The following is a 14,699-nucleotide window of genomic DNA, read 5'->3' as shown; positions in this document are numbered from 1 at the left end:
CCCTGCCTGTCTGCCCCTTCGGTCCTGCCCTGCCGCGGGGCCCCTCCCACTCTGCCCCTGCCTGTCTACCCCTTCGGTCCTGCACTGCCGCGGGGCCCCTCCCACCCTGCCCCTGCCTGTCTGCCCCTCGGTCCGGCCCTGCCGCGGGGCCCCTCCCACCCTGCCCCTGCCTGTCTACCCCTCGGTCCGGCCCTGCCGCGGGGCCCTACCTGCGGGGGGAACCGGATGTCCGTCCTGGCGCCGTGTCCCAGCAGCAGCTTCACCCCGTCCACGTCCCCCGCCTTCACGGCGAGGAACAGGGCCTGCAAGGGCACGCGGCACAGGTTGGGGTCAGCGCCTCTGCGCAGCAGGAGGTTGATGGTCAGCCACCTGTTTCTCTGTCTGGAAGAAGCAGCGTGACACGGTCACAGGCCGGAGGGGAGGCACCGGCGGCTGCCTGGACGGCACCCCGGTCACTTAGCCTCATTGAGGTCCCCTGCTATGTGGAGTGTGGGGTGGGGACCAGCTCCCTCTTGGGGTGGCGGTAAGGTTATGACACAGAGCAGTGTGAGGTAGTGCCATGCACACTAGCAATGCACACACACACCCTCACACACACGTACACAAGTACACACCACACCACACACACACACGCGCATGCAGGCATGTACACAACACGCACAGGCCCCCACACGCTCATCTCTACATGAGATAGACGTACATGGCTGGAGGGAGGCTGGGCTGAGACCTGGGCTGAAGAGGCCAGGCCGCGTGGGCTGGGCTGGCGGCCCCGCTGGGCAGGGGGACGGTCAGGGAGGAGAGTGGCCGCACTGAGGAGCTGAGCCCGTGGTGAGGACAGCGGGGGGGCGGGCAGGTAGCGGGTCTGCCGATCCCACTGGCCCACCAGCAGCACAGAACCAAGGAGGGGCAGACAGGAGGGTGGTGGAGGGACCCCAGGTCAGCGGTTCTCAAACTCCCTGCTCTCGGGACGCCCTTCCACTCTTAAAATTCTTTGAGGACCTTGAAAAGCTTTTTTTTTTTTGACAGGGTTCTATCCATCCATTTCTGCTGTATTATAAATTAAAACAGAATTTTTTAAAAGCTTACTAATACATTTAAAAGGAACAAGAACCACCCCATGGCACAGCAACATAAAATATTTTTGTGGAAAATCGCCCTCTGGATTTTGTGGAAGATCGCTCTTACCCATGTGACATCAGGACTTTGTCACATGGACAGACTGCCTGAGACACCCCCCCGCCCCCGGTGGACACGTGTCCTACACAATGTGTGGTGCGTGCAAATGCTCCAAAACTCTTCGTTGTCACTTGAACGCTGGGATGTCATTACTGTCAAAGCGCCATGTCCATAGTCCTTAAAGTGGAAGCTACCTGCGGTCAGCGGCCAGTGAGGAGAGGATGGCAGCTCCACATGCAGCTCAAGCCCTTGAAGTGCTTCCTCCGAAACCTGCCAGCGGTGGTTTGCAGCAGACAGACGGGCTCCGGGGGTCCTCACCCTCTTGTCACACAGGACGTCATGGGGCAAGTCCTCCGCAGTCAGGATGTAATAAATTAGTGGTTCCTATGGCATCAGCATGTGCGATTCCAAGTGAAGCTGGCGCTGTCTTGGGCATGTGTGACTGTTTGAGGAGACGCTACCTGACCAGGCGGTGGCGCAGTGGATGGAGCGTCGGACTGGGATGCGGAGGACCCAGGTTCGAGACCCCGAGGTCACCGGCTTGAGAGCGGGTTCATCCGGCTTGAACTTGGGCTCACCAGCTTGAGCGTGGGGTCACCGGCTTGAGCTCACAGGTCGCTGACTTGGGCAAGGGGTTACTTGCTCAGCTGTACCCCCCCCCAATCAAGGCAATCAGTGAACCACTAAGGTGCTACAATGAAGAACTGATGCTTTTTCATCTCTCTCCCCTTCCTGGCTGTCTATCCCTAGCTGTCCCTCTCTCTGTCTCTGTCACCAAAAAAAGGGAAATGTCACACAATAGTCATAAGACTGTCACAACCGTCACATGACTGTCACACCAGTCTCAGGATCATTATGAGAATTGTGTCAACCTCCCAGATTCCCTGAAAGGGTCTGAGACACACCAGGGAACATGGGACACACTTTGAGAACCGCTGGTCTAGACTGTGGCTGTGTGTGTGTGCACGGACAAGCATGTGGTGCCCACTGCCCATGTGCCAGTCTAGGACCCACTCCTGGACTTTCCCCTGCTGGTCCCTTAGGAGCCATAGCCAGGCCCCCAGCACCAAGCCACCAGACAAGGACCCCAAAACCCCATAGAAATAAGACGCAGGCACTAAAAACACCACCTCCCCCGGGAGCAGGGAAGCGATGTTGAGCCTGCAGCTCACCCTCAGCGTGACCCTTGGCCCGCCACCCACGCAGCAGCCGCCTACTTGGCCATGGACAGCGCCAGCTGCCTCATGGTCCCTGGGTCGGCGCCGGTCTCGCCGGAGGGCCTCTGGAGCACGCTGTGGGCCCTGGCGCTCCTCTCCAGCATGTCCTGCGACGGCTCGATGGAGAAGTCCCGCACGCCGCGGTTGGACTCGAAGTTGGTCCCGTTGCTGCACGGCGTGCCGCTGTCCCGGGTCCCCGGCACGCTGTCCGGCCCCTTGTCCGGGTTGCTGGCGCTGCTCCTGGGGGACGCAGACGCCCACTTCCGGGGGCTGTCCCCCACGTCACTAGACTTCTGGTGGTTTGGAGTGAGCACCAGCTTGTCAGACTTGTCGTAGATTGAGCCCGAAGAGCAGAATGCGAGGGAGCGGTTTGGAGTCACGGGGAATTTTGTAGCTCCCTTTGGAAAGCACAGGAAAACATGATTAGATTAGAGCAGCAGCCCCATTCAACAACAATCTTCAGCAAGGACCAGCGCTCATGACGAGAGTGGCCCTCACAGGACCTGGCCTAACAGGGCTGATGTAGGAGTGCCCGTGTACCTTCTCAAAAACCCAGAGAAGGCTGACCAGGCGGTGGCGCAGTGGATAGAGCATTGGACTGGGATGCGGAGGACCCAGGTTCCAGATCATGAGGTTGCCAGCTTGAGCACAGGCTCATCTGGTCTGAGCAAAGCTCACCAGCTTGGTCCCAAGGTCGGTGGCTTGAGCAAGGGGTTACTCGGTCTACTGAAGGCTCGCGGTCAGGACACATATGAAAAAGCAATCAATGAACAACTAAGGTGTCGCAACGAAAAACTGATGATTGATGCTTCTGATCTCTCTCCATTCCTGTCTATCTGTCCCTGTCTATCCCTCTCTCTGACTCACTGTCACTGTAAAAATAAAAAACAAAAAACAACCCACAGAAAGGGAGCGAATGACTTGGAGGCACCACACAGGGACCTGAGAGACGGCAGCCACGTGTGTTGACAGCTCCAGTACGGGGCACATGGAAGTGTGAAGACACCAGAGTAAAACCATGAAGTGTCTCCCCACTGGCTACATACCGAAGTGTCAACTGATGGCCGTTGGCACCAATTCAACTACAACTGGCATCCCCAGTTTGGGATGGAGTGAAGGAATCTTTGTATCAGTGGTTTTTCAACTCAACAGTGATACAGCAAGGCTGCGAAAATAGCGCTGTTAGGAGGCAGCCCTTGGGCCAGACCTCTCTCAGCTAGACAGCTCTGCTCTACTCCTGGCAAGACATCATCTGTGTGTCAGCAGAGGCCAAAAAAACCAAACAAACAAAAACAGTCATTCTCTAATGGAAATGGAAAGTGCCAAGCCAGAGAGGAGCTGGCTTATATAGACAGAAGTTCCCACCCCTGGTCCTGATTGGTCCGTCTTCATGCAAATAAGGACTCAAAATCCTTGCAGTTTTGATTGGTCCAAAAGACACTGTCCTGATTGGTCAGAAATGAGCTGCTCTGAGTGATTGGTGAAGCTGTCTATGATACGGCTGCACAGCTCCAATTGGAAAGGGAAAAGCCTCATTCCTATTGGTTGGAATAGGATTCCGGGAACTGCTCTATAAGGGCTGGCTCAGGTTGCAGAACCACAGTGCAGGCGGGTAGTTCAGTGCAGGCTTCCCCCTGAAGGGCTGTTTGCATGCAAGTCCCCTGTGCAGAATGGCTGCTAAGCCATTTTGTTTGTTTGCTTGCTTGCTTGTTTTTGTTTGTCTGAGCCCGGTTAGCCACTAGGAGCCCTTCTTAGTAGGAATCTTCTTTTTCAGGATTCATAGGAGTGATAGATGGTGGACATCCCAGGTTAAGTAAAGTATATCAATAAAGCCTGACCTGTGGTGGCGCAGTGGATAAAGCGTCAACCTGGAAACGCTGAGGTTGCCAGTTCAAAACCCTGGGCTCGCCTGGTCAAGGCACATATGGGAGTTGATGCTTCCTGCTCCTCCCCCCTTCTCTCTCTCTCTCTCACTCTCCCCTCTCTATAATGAATAAATAAATAAAATAAAAAATAAAAAAAAGGTATATCAACAAAATTAAGTCCACCTTTTTAACTTTTCCATGTGGCTCCTAGAAAGATTTAAAACCTACACGGGGCACCCCACGCTGCAGCTTACAGCATGTTTCTGCTGGGCGACACCGCTCCTTGTCTGGGCTCCACAGCCTCCCTTCTCCAAGTGGGGACGGACCCCAGACAGCATCAGCACTGCCAGCAATGCACACTCCTGGGCCCCACCCCAGACGCACTGAAGCAGACATACTGGGGGTGGGGTCCAGCCATCTGTGATTGTTTTGGGGGTTTTCTTTTCCTGTGAATAGTTGAGGTTTTGGGGACTTCAGCCCTGCAACACAAACCAGCCACCATGGTACATAATGACTGATGCAGCCAGGTTCTCATGGTCTCACCTGCAAGGACAGCCCTGCTTCAGGGGACCCCACACTAGCTCACATTTGTGAGTCGCTCTCACTGCGCGGCAGTGCAGGGGTCAGAGGAGAGGCTTATCCCCACAGAGAGGAAAGACAGCCCAGTTTCTCTAACAAATAGTGGGCAGGATGTGGGGAGAGAGGGATGTAGACTTTAATGACCGAAAGAGGCACAGAACTTCACCAGCCGCACGGAGCATGCGACCTGGTTCGGATCCGGGTCCGTGTAAGTCCATTCAGGCTTTTCTAGTGGACATCAGCTGCACCTCACGTGGCTGACACTCAGGGTCCAGGGTCTGCTTCTGAGAGGTGGGAGCACCCCCCCCACTGCAGGTGTGGCCCCTCTGCCCGCGCTCAGGAGATGTGGACAGCAGCTCTGCCCACGCTGCAGAGACCTGGCCCCTGCACGGTGACTTGTCCTTGAGTCTGGACTGAAATGGGGGCAGGAATGTCACCAAGCAGAGAAGAGTTTGAAGGTTCCCCAACAGATATATTAAGCATAGGACTGTCCTATGAACCACAATTCCACTTCTGCGTATCTGTCATGGGCCACTTAACAATGGGGACACATCCTAAGTAATGTGTCGTTAGGTGATTTCATCGTCACACCAACATCACAGGGGCACTTCCATGAGTCTAGTAAGGGTGGGACAGCGCACTCACACCTGGGCTGTCACCATCGTGTGCACATTGTTGTTGACCGAAACGTCGCCCACGAAAACCAGAAGCGGTCCAAACCAGCGCTCACCCTGGGACATTCAGGCGGAGGCGGCCCTCCCTCCTCTCTCCCTGAGTGTCCCCTTTCCTGAGGGCCACAGGGAGGGTCTCAGGGCACCAGCTGCTGGGCACGTGGCTCACAAGGACATAGGTCCCTTGGCGTCCTGGCAATGAGCTCAGGACACCACAGTGAGTGTGCAGGTTCCGCCCTGCTTCTGGCCTCGCGGCCACAAGCCTTAGTTCGCTCCATGTGAACCTGGTCCATGCAAGGAAGGGAGGCTGGGAAGACAGACACAGGGACGGACGGTGGGGGTGGGGGCAAGTGGACAGGTGGACAGCAGGCTCTGAGCCACACTGCGGGGGCCCACGGGCTGACCTGGCACTTGGGCACCGTCCTCTCCGCGATGTTGGGCTTGAAGGACCCGGAGAGGTAGTACAGGACGAAGCACGTGCCCAGGGGCGTGAGGCCCTCGTCCGTGCACTTGTTGACGTCGGCCCCGTGGTCCAGCAGCAGGCTGACAATGTTCGCGTGGCCCTGAGCCTGGAGGGAGAAGGCCAGCCTGACGCGGACAGCAGACACCCTCAGCAAGGGGTCAGACGGGCAGGTGACGCGCACGTGGAAAACGGCTTCCCCGAGCGAGGCCCCGTGCCGGCCTGAGCTCAAAGACCACGACGCACGCTCTCGGCGCGGGGACGTCGGACACGTGACCGAGGCGTGGGAAGGGGACACGCCCTCAGCCTTTCCACGAGACTGCGCATCCCACGTGGACACTGGGGGGGCTGCGGCTTCGCCGAGGGGAGAGGGGACGTCCCCTACCCACCCAAGGGTACCATTACCTGGAACCTCAAGGGTCAGGGCCCCTGCAGGACGACCCCGCAGCAGACACAGCGTGGGGGGGAGGGGCACTCACTGCAGCCGCCGCGAGCACAGTGTAGCCCCGCGCATCGGCCACGTTGGGACTGGCCAGGTTGTCCCTCAGGGTCCTGTATGTCCAGTCGTGGTCCCCTTCCTCCACCTTCAGAAACAGCTCCTCGGCAAGCTGCTCCTTGGGGCCACGGCGCGCAAAGCCCCTCCGGTCCCCCTCCAGGATGGCGTCCATCTTCCAGAGGGAGTGTGCCCTCTTGTTCCTGGCAACACGGGGAGCTTCGGTGGACCTGCCATCTGCCACCAAAGGGGGCACCCTGCATCCACCCTCCCACACCTTCTCCCCTTCCTCGGCCCTTGCACTGCCCAGCCCGCGTCCCTCCCCTCGCCCTCAGCCCTGGGGGCTGCCTCGCTGGCCAGCCACAGTCAGCCTGGGTGTGGGGCAGTGGGGGACACACTGCCTGCAGGGGAAGGTGCTCAGGGTCAGCGTCTGTCTGCCCTGGGCAGCAATGGCTGCGAGCAGACCCACATCCCTGATTTATTCAGGCCCTCTGTGTGTGCCTGGGAAAGGGCTCTCACAGCAGGGGTCCCGGGTGGGTGGGGGGGAGCCAGGCACACACGCACCCCCCCACACACACACACACGGGTCTGGCAGCCGGCACCAAGCAACCACAACCCACCTCTGCTCGTTCACTTTCCTGTCTGAGTGGAGAACGTGCAAGTCCCACGGCCCATTCACCACACACACCAAACCTCCTGTTACACACAATTTCCTTCACAGCCAGGAACACACAACCTCCCTCACGGCCGGGAACACACGGCCTCCCTCACGGCCAGGAACCTGTGGTTTCATGGAGCTTCTGTACCCAGTAGTTGCCAACAACTAAAGGCTCAGCTGGTGTTTGCATGACGGATGGAGTGATGCACTGAAGACTCAATGGATGAATAAGTGGGTGGATGGGTGGGTGGGTATATGAGTGGATCATAAGTAACCACTTGTGCTCACCAAATATGCACCTAAAAGAATTTAGTGCTATCTGAAGACAATGTTTAAGGGATGAACATATTCTTGAAATTTTTATTTAAGAACTCAGTTCCTCTTTGGTGCTGCTAACTCTCCGAGGGCTGTGAGATGGGGGTGTCTTTGAAGACCAGCAGAGCAGTGCCATCTTTCCCAGCCATCTTTGGAGAAGCCAGAGGCCCAGCCAGCCCCCAGCCCACTCCTGCCCTGTTCCTCAATGCTTGGGTCTCTGGCCAGATCAATATTAAGACATTATGGCAGGCCTGACCAGGTGGTGGCACAGTGGATAGAGCATCGGCCTGGGATGCAGAGGACCCAGGTTCGAGACCCCAAGGTCGCCAGCTTAAGTGCGGGCTCATCTGGCTTGAGCAAAAGCTCACCAGCTTGGACCCAAGGTTGCTGGCTAGAGCAAGGGGTTACTCGGTCTGCTGAAGGCCCACGGTCAAGGCACATATGAGAAAGCAATCGATGAACAATTAAGGTCTCACAACGAAAAACTGATGATTGATGCTTCTCATCTCTCTCTGTTTCTGTCTGTCTGTCCCTGTCTATCCCTCTCTCTGACTCTCTCTCTGTCCGTGTAAAAAAAAAAAAAAGACATTATGGCAGTAACAATTCCTCCTCTTTGTGTAAACCTTGTGCAGGGACTGGGCCATGTAATCACAGACATGACCCTGCACACGTCGGGGGCAGTGGCTCTGACCTCCACGGAGGAAATGTGGACCAGGTCCGCGCCCCCAGCCCCAGGATGTGATCTCGACGCCGTGGTCTCGGGGGTTGACCTCACTCCACACCCCCTTCCAGGCTGGGACTGCACCCTCACCGAGCCGCCTCCTGACCACTCCTCCCCCAGCGTCAGGCTAGCGGTTCCCATGACGCCCACAGCCCTCCTGCGTGTGTGTGTATCTCAGCCTACAAGCCCCAGCATCAGCTCTCCAGCCCCCTCATCACTGGTTGCATTCGTCAGTTAAAAAGAAAAGCCTATTGATGTCAACGTGACAAAGACCCCAAGAGCCACTCAGCCAGGAGAGGGGACCGTCCAACGCCGGGAAGAATAGCAGCCCCAATCACCTGAACTTGTAAGCTTGCTTCTGCATTTTCACCATCAAAGGGGTCTCGTTCTTGATGAGCCAGGGCTCGTCGTCCTCCGCACTTGGAGGGACATCACGCAGGAAGATCCGGGCGTCCAGGTCCCTGAGGAAGGAGCGGGTCACGGGCATGTGGGTGTTGTCGGTCGAGTAGACAGACACGTCCGGAGGCAGAGTGAGGTCATCGTTCAGCAGGAGCCTCTTGTAGTCATAGAAAAACGGGTCCTGCTCCTCGTGCAGGTCCCACCGCATGGCCTCCTCCTCCTCGGAAAGGCGGCTTCTCGCAGGAGAGTGGGCCAGGAAGCCCGCGAACTCGGGGCGACTGCGGATGGAGAAGCCACTGGGTGTCTCCGTGCACAGCTTGACCAAGTGCTCCCGGAACCAGAGCCCCACGTCCTGGCTGCTGTCGTGGTGGGTCTCGATGCCCGGCCCGAACCGCGTGTCTGCTTTGTACAGCCCCTGCGAAACAGGAGCCGGTGGGACGGAGGGGGACTCAGCAGGGTGGTAGGCTTTGCGGCCAGTTTCTCAAAATTAAAAGAAGAGGACTTATTCCTAAGAAATGTACTCATCCCCTCAACAAAGAGTCGTTGAGGCTTTGGATGTCCCAGGCACAGGGACGCCCATGCAGAACCGGACGCTTCCAGGGAGGATGTACTGCGGACCCAGCGTGGTCAGAGGTGGCCTTTCTGAGAGGGTGCAGACAGGACCAGGTTCTCGGGTGGAGGTGTGTTGGGGATGCCATGATAGGCTCATTTCAGCTCTAACACGGGGCACCCAGCTCAGGTGCCCCAGCAGTGTGTGGGCGGAGGCATCGAGCTCTGGGTCAGACAGACCCCAGCAGGTTTGGCCAAGAAGGAGGAGGAGGAGGAGGAGGAGGAGCCCAGCCTTGCTGCCCATGAACCTGGAAAAATGCAGCAATTCGGCCCTGGCCTGTTTGCTCAGCGGTAGAGCGTCGGCCTGGCGTGCAGGAGTCCTGGGTTCGATTCCCGGCCAGGGCACACAGGAGAAGCACCCATCTGCTTCTCCACCCCTCCCCCTCTCCTTCCCCTCTGTCTCTCTCTTCCCCTCCCGCAGCCGAGGCTCCATTGGAGCAAAGATGGCCCGGGCGCTGGGGATGGCTCCGTGGCCTCTGCCTCAGGCACTAGAATGGCTCTGGATGCAGCAGAGGGACACCCCGGAGGGGCAGAGCATCGCCCCCTGGTGGGCGTGCCCAGTGGATCCCGGTCGGGCGCATGCGGGAGTCTGACTGCCTCCCCGTTTCCAGCTTCTGAAAAATGAAAAAGAAAAAAAGCAGCAATTCCTGCTCCTTTCTGGATGCTTCCACCAGGTACGGAGACAGAAGAGCCAGGAGGAAGAGATGAGAAACAATGGGCAACAATGCAGCCCCCCGGACAAGGGAACTTGAGACCAGAGTTCCCTGCACGGGATCTTCCCTGCAAGGGTGTTGAAGGACGCCTGGAGGTCATGGGAAGGCAGGAGAAACCATCCCCAGCTGAAACAGCGGGACCCACGGGTCACTCCCTGAGCACAGCCTCATCGGTGAACTAGAATCACCAGCTCCTATGTCCGTTCTCCAACCGTTCAACACACACATCTGAGCAGCTCTGCCGGTAGGCTCGGGGCACAGGTGCCGCCAATGAAGAAGACCCCAGTCCACAACGGGTGGCAGAAGACGGAATGAATTACACGAAGGGATTGGGGTATTTCTGGAAGAATCTAGAATTACAATGGACACAAGTGCCACCAGACAAACTCTGTGACGGTGGCCAGGTGAGGTGAGAGGGAGGACGAGGTGTGGACAGAGGTGAGATGGGTGGCGTAGCACATAGCGCTGGCTTGCTGAGTAGATGCAAGGCCACTACGATTTATGTACTTGGCAGAAAGACTGGAGGCAGGGCAAGAAAAGTGGGTCGAGGGACAGGCAGTGGCTGAAGATCTATGCAGGGTCCGAGCTGCTTGGACCCCAGACCTAGGGGCACCAGGTCTAGTCACTTTAGTGAGGAAATAACCTCTCACAGAGCTATAATCGCAAATGTGGTCACACAGCAGCACACAGTGCTAATCATCCTCACCCAGTGGTTAAATAGGGAGGGTGGGTCCACAGACAACCGCCTGCAGGTGTTTAATTTTCTGTTTTAGTCTGTGTTATCAACAGATGGTCACTGGCACCAATTCAACTTGAACAGAAATGGTGCCAGTCCCCAATTTAAGGTACAGTCAAGAAGAAAACTTTATTTGATGTGAAATAGCTCAACTGCGATACAGCACAACTCTGGGGCAGCCCTGGGGCCAGGTCCCTCTCTGGCTAGACAGCACCTCCCTGCTCTAAAGGGCAAAAGGCAAGATATAGCATCAGATATGGGCGTTTAACCTCACCTATGGAAACTCATTCTCTGGTGGAAAGCATGCTCCCAGTCCCCAAGGGGCGTTGGCTGATATAACTAGAAGTCCCTGCCCCTTGTCCCTGATTGGTCCATCCTCATGCAAATGAGGATTGCAAATTCTTGTAGTTTGATTGGTCCAAAAGACACTGTCCTGATTGGTCAAAATGGAGCTGCTCTGATTGGCCAGTGAAGATGTTGACGAGGGCTATAGCTGCAGGGCTCCAATTGAATGGGGAGAGCCTCAGTCCTATTGGTTGAGATAAGATTCCAGGGACTCCTTTATAAAGGCGGGCTCAGGGGCAGAAACAGTGCGGGCAGCCAGTTCAGAGCCGAGGAAGGTGGTTGAGTGTAGGCTTCTGCCTGCAAATTTGTATGAGGCCCCTGTGTGGAAATGGCTGCTAGGCCCTGGTTTTGTTTGTTTGTTTTAACTGGAACCCAGTTAGCCACCAAAAGCCCTTCTTAGTAGACATCTTCTTTCGCAGGGTCTGCAGTGTTTACTTTTTAATTTTTTTTTATTTTTTTTTTTGTATTTTTCCGAAGCTGGAAACGGGGATAGACAGAGACTCCCGCATGCCGGCACGCCCACCAGGGGGCGACGCTCTGCCCACCAGGGGGCGACGCTCTGCCCATCTGGGGCGTCGCTCTGTCGCGACCGGAGCCACTCCAGCGCCTGGGGCAGAGGCCAAGGAGCCATCCCCAGCGCCCGGGCCATCTTTGCTCCACTGGAGCCTCGGCTGCGGGAGGGGAAGAGAGAGACAGAGAGGAAGGAGAGGGGGAGGGGTGGAGAAGCAGATGGGCGCTTCTCCTGTGTGCCCTGGCCGGGAATCGAACCCGGGAGTTCTGCACGCCAGGCCGACGCTCTACCACTGAGCCAACCGGCCAGGGCCTGCAGTGTTTACTTTTGAGCAAACAACCTCATTCCTAGGAAAGCATCCCAGAGGTCACCGGCAAACATGGCAGGATCCGTGAGCAGGCCGTGATTATAGCACTGTCTGCGGGCTATCCGCCTGTCGCCAGCCCTCCCGCGGAACCACAGGAAAGGAGGGAGAGTGTGCGGCCCCGGGGAGGGGGGAAGGAATATGTGTGCATATGTGCTCAAAGTTGGTAGATATATAGATCGAGCTGTACAACATCAACAGTGACGAGGGAGGGCTGAAGATGGTAAAGAAAAGAGGGGACTCCTCTGGGCGGACTTGTTTGCTAGATTTGACCAGGAAAATATCACTTTTGCCTATAGTTCCAAAACTAAACGAGAGCAAGATTTTAACAACAGAATTCCAAAACATGAAAGCAAACTAACACAAGTGAAGGTGGCTCTATGTTTGGGGGGTGGGTTAGTCCCAAAGGGGAATCACTTTGTGTGATTTAAACCCACATCCCTGCTGGGACAGGCCAGTCGACAAAGGAATGGCCCAGAAGTCTTGAACTGTCCCTGGAAACCATAATGGTGGCAATGAGACTGTCTTGTTATTCTGAAACTATTATATTTTATGAGACAGCACAAATGAAAAAATTTGTTAATAGTTAAAACCGGCATTGTTGGAACTCAGAGAAACGTAGGCAGACGCAGCACCACAGCTGTGAGTGGAAGCCCCATCCTTCCAAACGGGGGCCACACCCCTCACCTGGAAGAGGCTTGTCTTCAAGTACAAGGTGCCGTAGCCTTCTCGGTAGCTGAGATAAAACATGCCAGTAAAAGAGGAGCCATCTGGCCATGTGTAGGTGCCAAAGCCATGGCGGTGGTCCCGGTAGAACTGCCCCCGGTAGGACTGTGGATAGAGAACTCTGTGATGAGCATGTCTGAGAAGCTGTCCCTCACCACCCAGAACCCTACAGGACAGGCTGCCAGCTGAGCCACCACTCCAGGCCAGCATAAATGGGGACAGTTGGGGTTGTAAATTCAGCTGTGGGCTGGGCTCAGCTCTCATCCTGCCCAGCCTCCACTCAGATTCATGGACAGCAGGCTAGCCCAGGGAGTGGAGAGGGAGCCAGCCTCCGGGTCATCCGCATGGCCTGTGCACTCGGCCTAGGAACATAGATGTGGCTTTGACTCAAAACTTCTCATTCTTAAGGCTGTGGATGTGGGCCTCCATCTGGGTCAGGGGTGGGCTTATTGGAACCTGCCCCTCCACTGAGACCCTGGCTGCCTTCCGCACCAGAGGCAGGCTGGTCAGCACTCAGTCCACTGTCCTTGTTCTGCAGGAAGGGCACCTACTGTTGCCTGCTTAGTGTCCCTTCTCTTTCTTCTGGCAATTGTGATGACTCCGCCACCGGTTTTTCAGTGCACTGACCATGCTATCCCCTGCACATGTGACCAAGCCTGGACAACCAGAGGACTCCTGATCCCTAGCCCCAGATGTGATTTGGGTTAGGTCACAGGACCCATCCCCAAGTCAGACTAGGGTCCTGCTGGGGCCTTTTCTCTCTTCCAAGAGTGTGTGATGCCACCCCCATGGGTTTGCCAGATGGCAGGAGGTCAGTTTTGCCCTGCTTCACCCATGAAGGTGAGGAGAGAAAGGGTAGGTCATTAGAACCCTAAACCCAGTCATGCAGAGGGCTATGGAGCCCTGTGATGGGTTTACAACAAGGCCCTTTTCATTTCAACCAGGTCTAATTCCGGTCCTTCTGGAACTCTCTCCTGAGAGTCTGGCAGTGCCGGACACTGGCAAGCAGAGAGGCCATAAGCTAGGGACAGCCACCTTCCACCAACATTCGATGTGTACAGTGACGTGGAAAGTATCAGCGTCTATGCAACTAAAATAGACAAGTCTACACTGCAAACTGTGTAGAACTGTAGGTGATGACTTAACCCTCAGCATGAGAGCCATCTGCCCACGCCCAGCACTGGGTGATGCCCCCAAGCTTCCATCCACCCCTCCTTCGGCCTCCACACAGACAAAAGAGGAGTGGACGTGCTTGGTCCTGTTCTTCAAAACAGTTAACATGTTCAAGGTCACTGCTGGAGAGTGGCACACCCTCTGCCTTCCAGCCTCTCTGATTCACAGGCATCCACAGCTGCATAAGCATCTGTTTGGTGGACCCACAGATCCCTGCCAGGCCCTCTGCATGCTCTCCCTTGACAGGAAGAAACAGGATGTATCCACACACACCCACGACCATGAGAGGGCGGTGCGACCGAGACACCACAATGTCAGGTAGAAGAGAACTAAGAAACAAATCTGAACAGGAGTCAGTGCTGGAGTCATGAATGTCCTGGTGACCAACAGTCACTGACAGAGGCCCAGCACCGGCTCAGGTCCCTGCCTCCTGCCTCTGCCCTGGTCACATGAGGTCTGGAGGCTCTTTCCAGCTCAGGGCAAGTTCCAGGTCTCACTATTGCTGGACCTATGAGTTCATATCACACCCCGCTCAGAAGGCGAGAGAGAGTCCCTAGTTGGCCAAGCCCTGGGCAAGGAGGGAAGGAAGCATCAGAAGCCAGTTACCTCGCCGGTGGGCCACGAGAATTCTCCATACCCCAGCTTCATGTCCAGCCCGAACTGCCCTTGGTAGACACAGCCATCCTGCCATTCCTGCACACCTTGGACCAGCTGCACGTACGCCTCCTTCAGGTCCTGCTCCCTAAGAGGGTCCTCAGACTCCTCCTCCTCCTCCTCCTCCTCCTCCTCCTCCTCCTCCTTCTCCTCCAGATCCTCTGGCATGCTCCTGAGGGGGGATGTAGGGTAGTGGGAGGGAAGAGCCAACTGGCCAGGGGTCTTGAGAGTGACTGTGTGTCAAGAACCCCACTCCACCCCACTTCACCCTCCCAACAACCCCAGGGCACAAACTACTGGTATCGCCATTCTCC

General features: G+C 56.4%; 1 protein-coding gene across 2 annotated transcripts in view; it reads right to left on the bottom strand.

The window, feature by feature from the left end:
• The window catches only part of ANKMY1 (ankyrin repeat and MYND domain containing 1), a 51,935-nt gene extending 37,522 nt beyond the window's left edge, over positions 1–14,413 (bottom strand). For both annotated transcript variants that reach the window (XM_066280928.1, XM_066280929.1), the window contains exons 1-7: positions 14,338–14,413; positions 12,520–12,663; positions 8,494–8,969; positions 6,448–6,664; positions 5,913–6,077; positions 2,394–2,791; positions 210–381 (exon numbers count right to left, since the gene is read on the bottom strand). In XM_066280928.1, the coding sequence (XP_066137025.1) occupies positions 210–381; positions 2,394–2,791; positions 5,913–6,077; positions 6,448–6,664; positions 8,494–8,969; positions 12,520–12,663; positions 14,338–14,379 (1,614 nt within the window). In that variant the 5' untranslated portion in view covers positions 14,380–14,413. The remainder of the gene's footprint in view (positions 1–209; positions 382–2,393; positions 2,792–5,912; positions 6,078–6,447; positions 6,665–8,493; positions 8,970–12,519; positions 12,664–14,337) is intronic.
• Positions 14,414–14,699: the final 286 nt, after the last annotated feature.

The sequence above is a fragment of the Saccopteryx bilineata genome, chromosome 5 (genome assembly GCF_036850765.1).
Source record: "Saccopteryx bilineata isolate mSacBil1 chromosome 5, mSacBil1_pri_phased_curated, whole genome shotgun sequence".
NCBI classification, from domain to species: domain Eukaryota; kingdom Metazoa; phylum Chordata; class Mammalia; order Chiroptera; family Emballonuridae; genus Saccopteryx; species Saccopteryx bilineata.
This window is presented reverse-complemented; position numbering and strand designations above follow the sequence as displayed.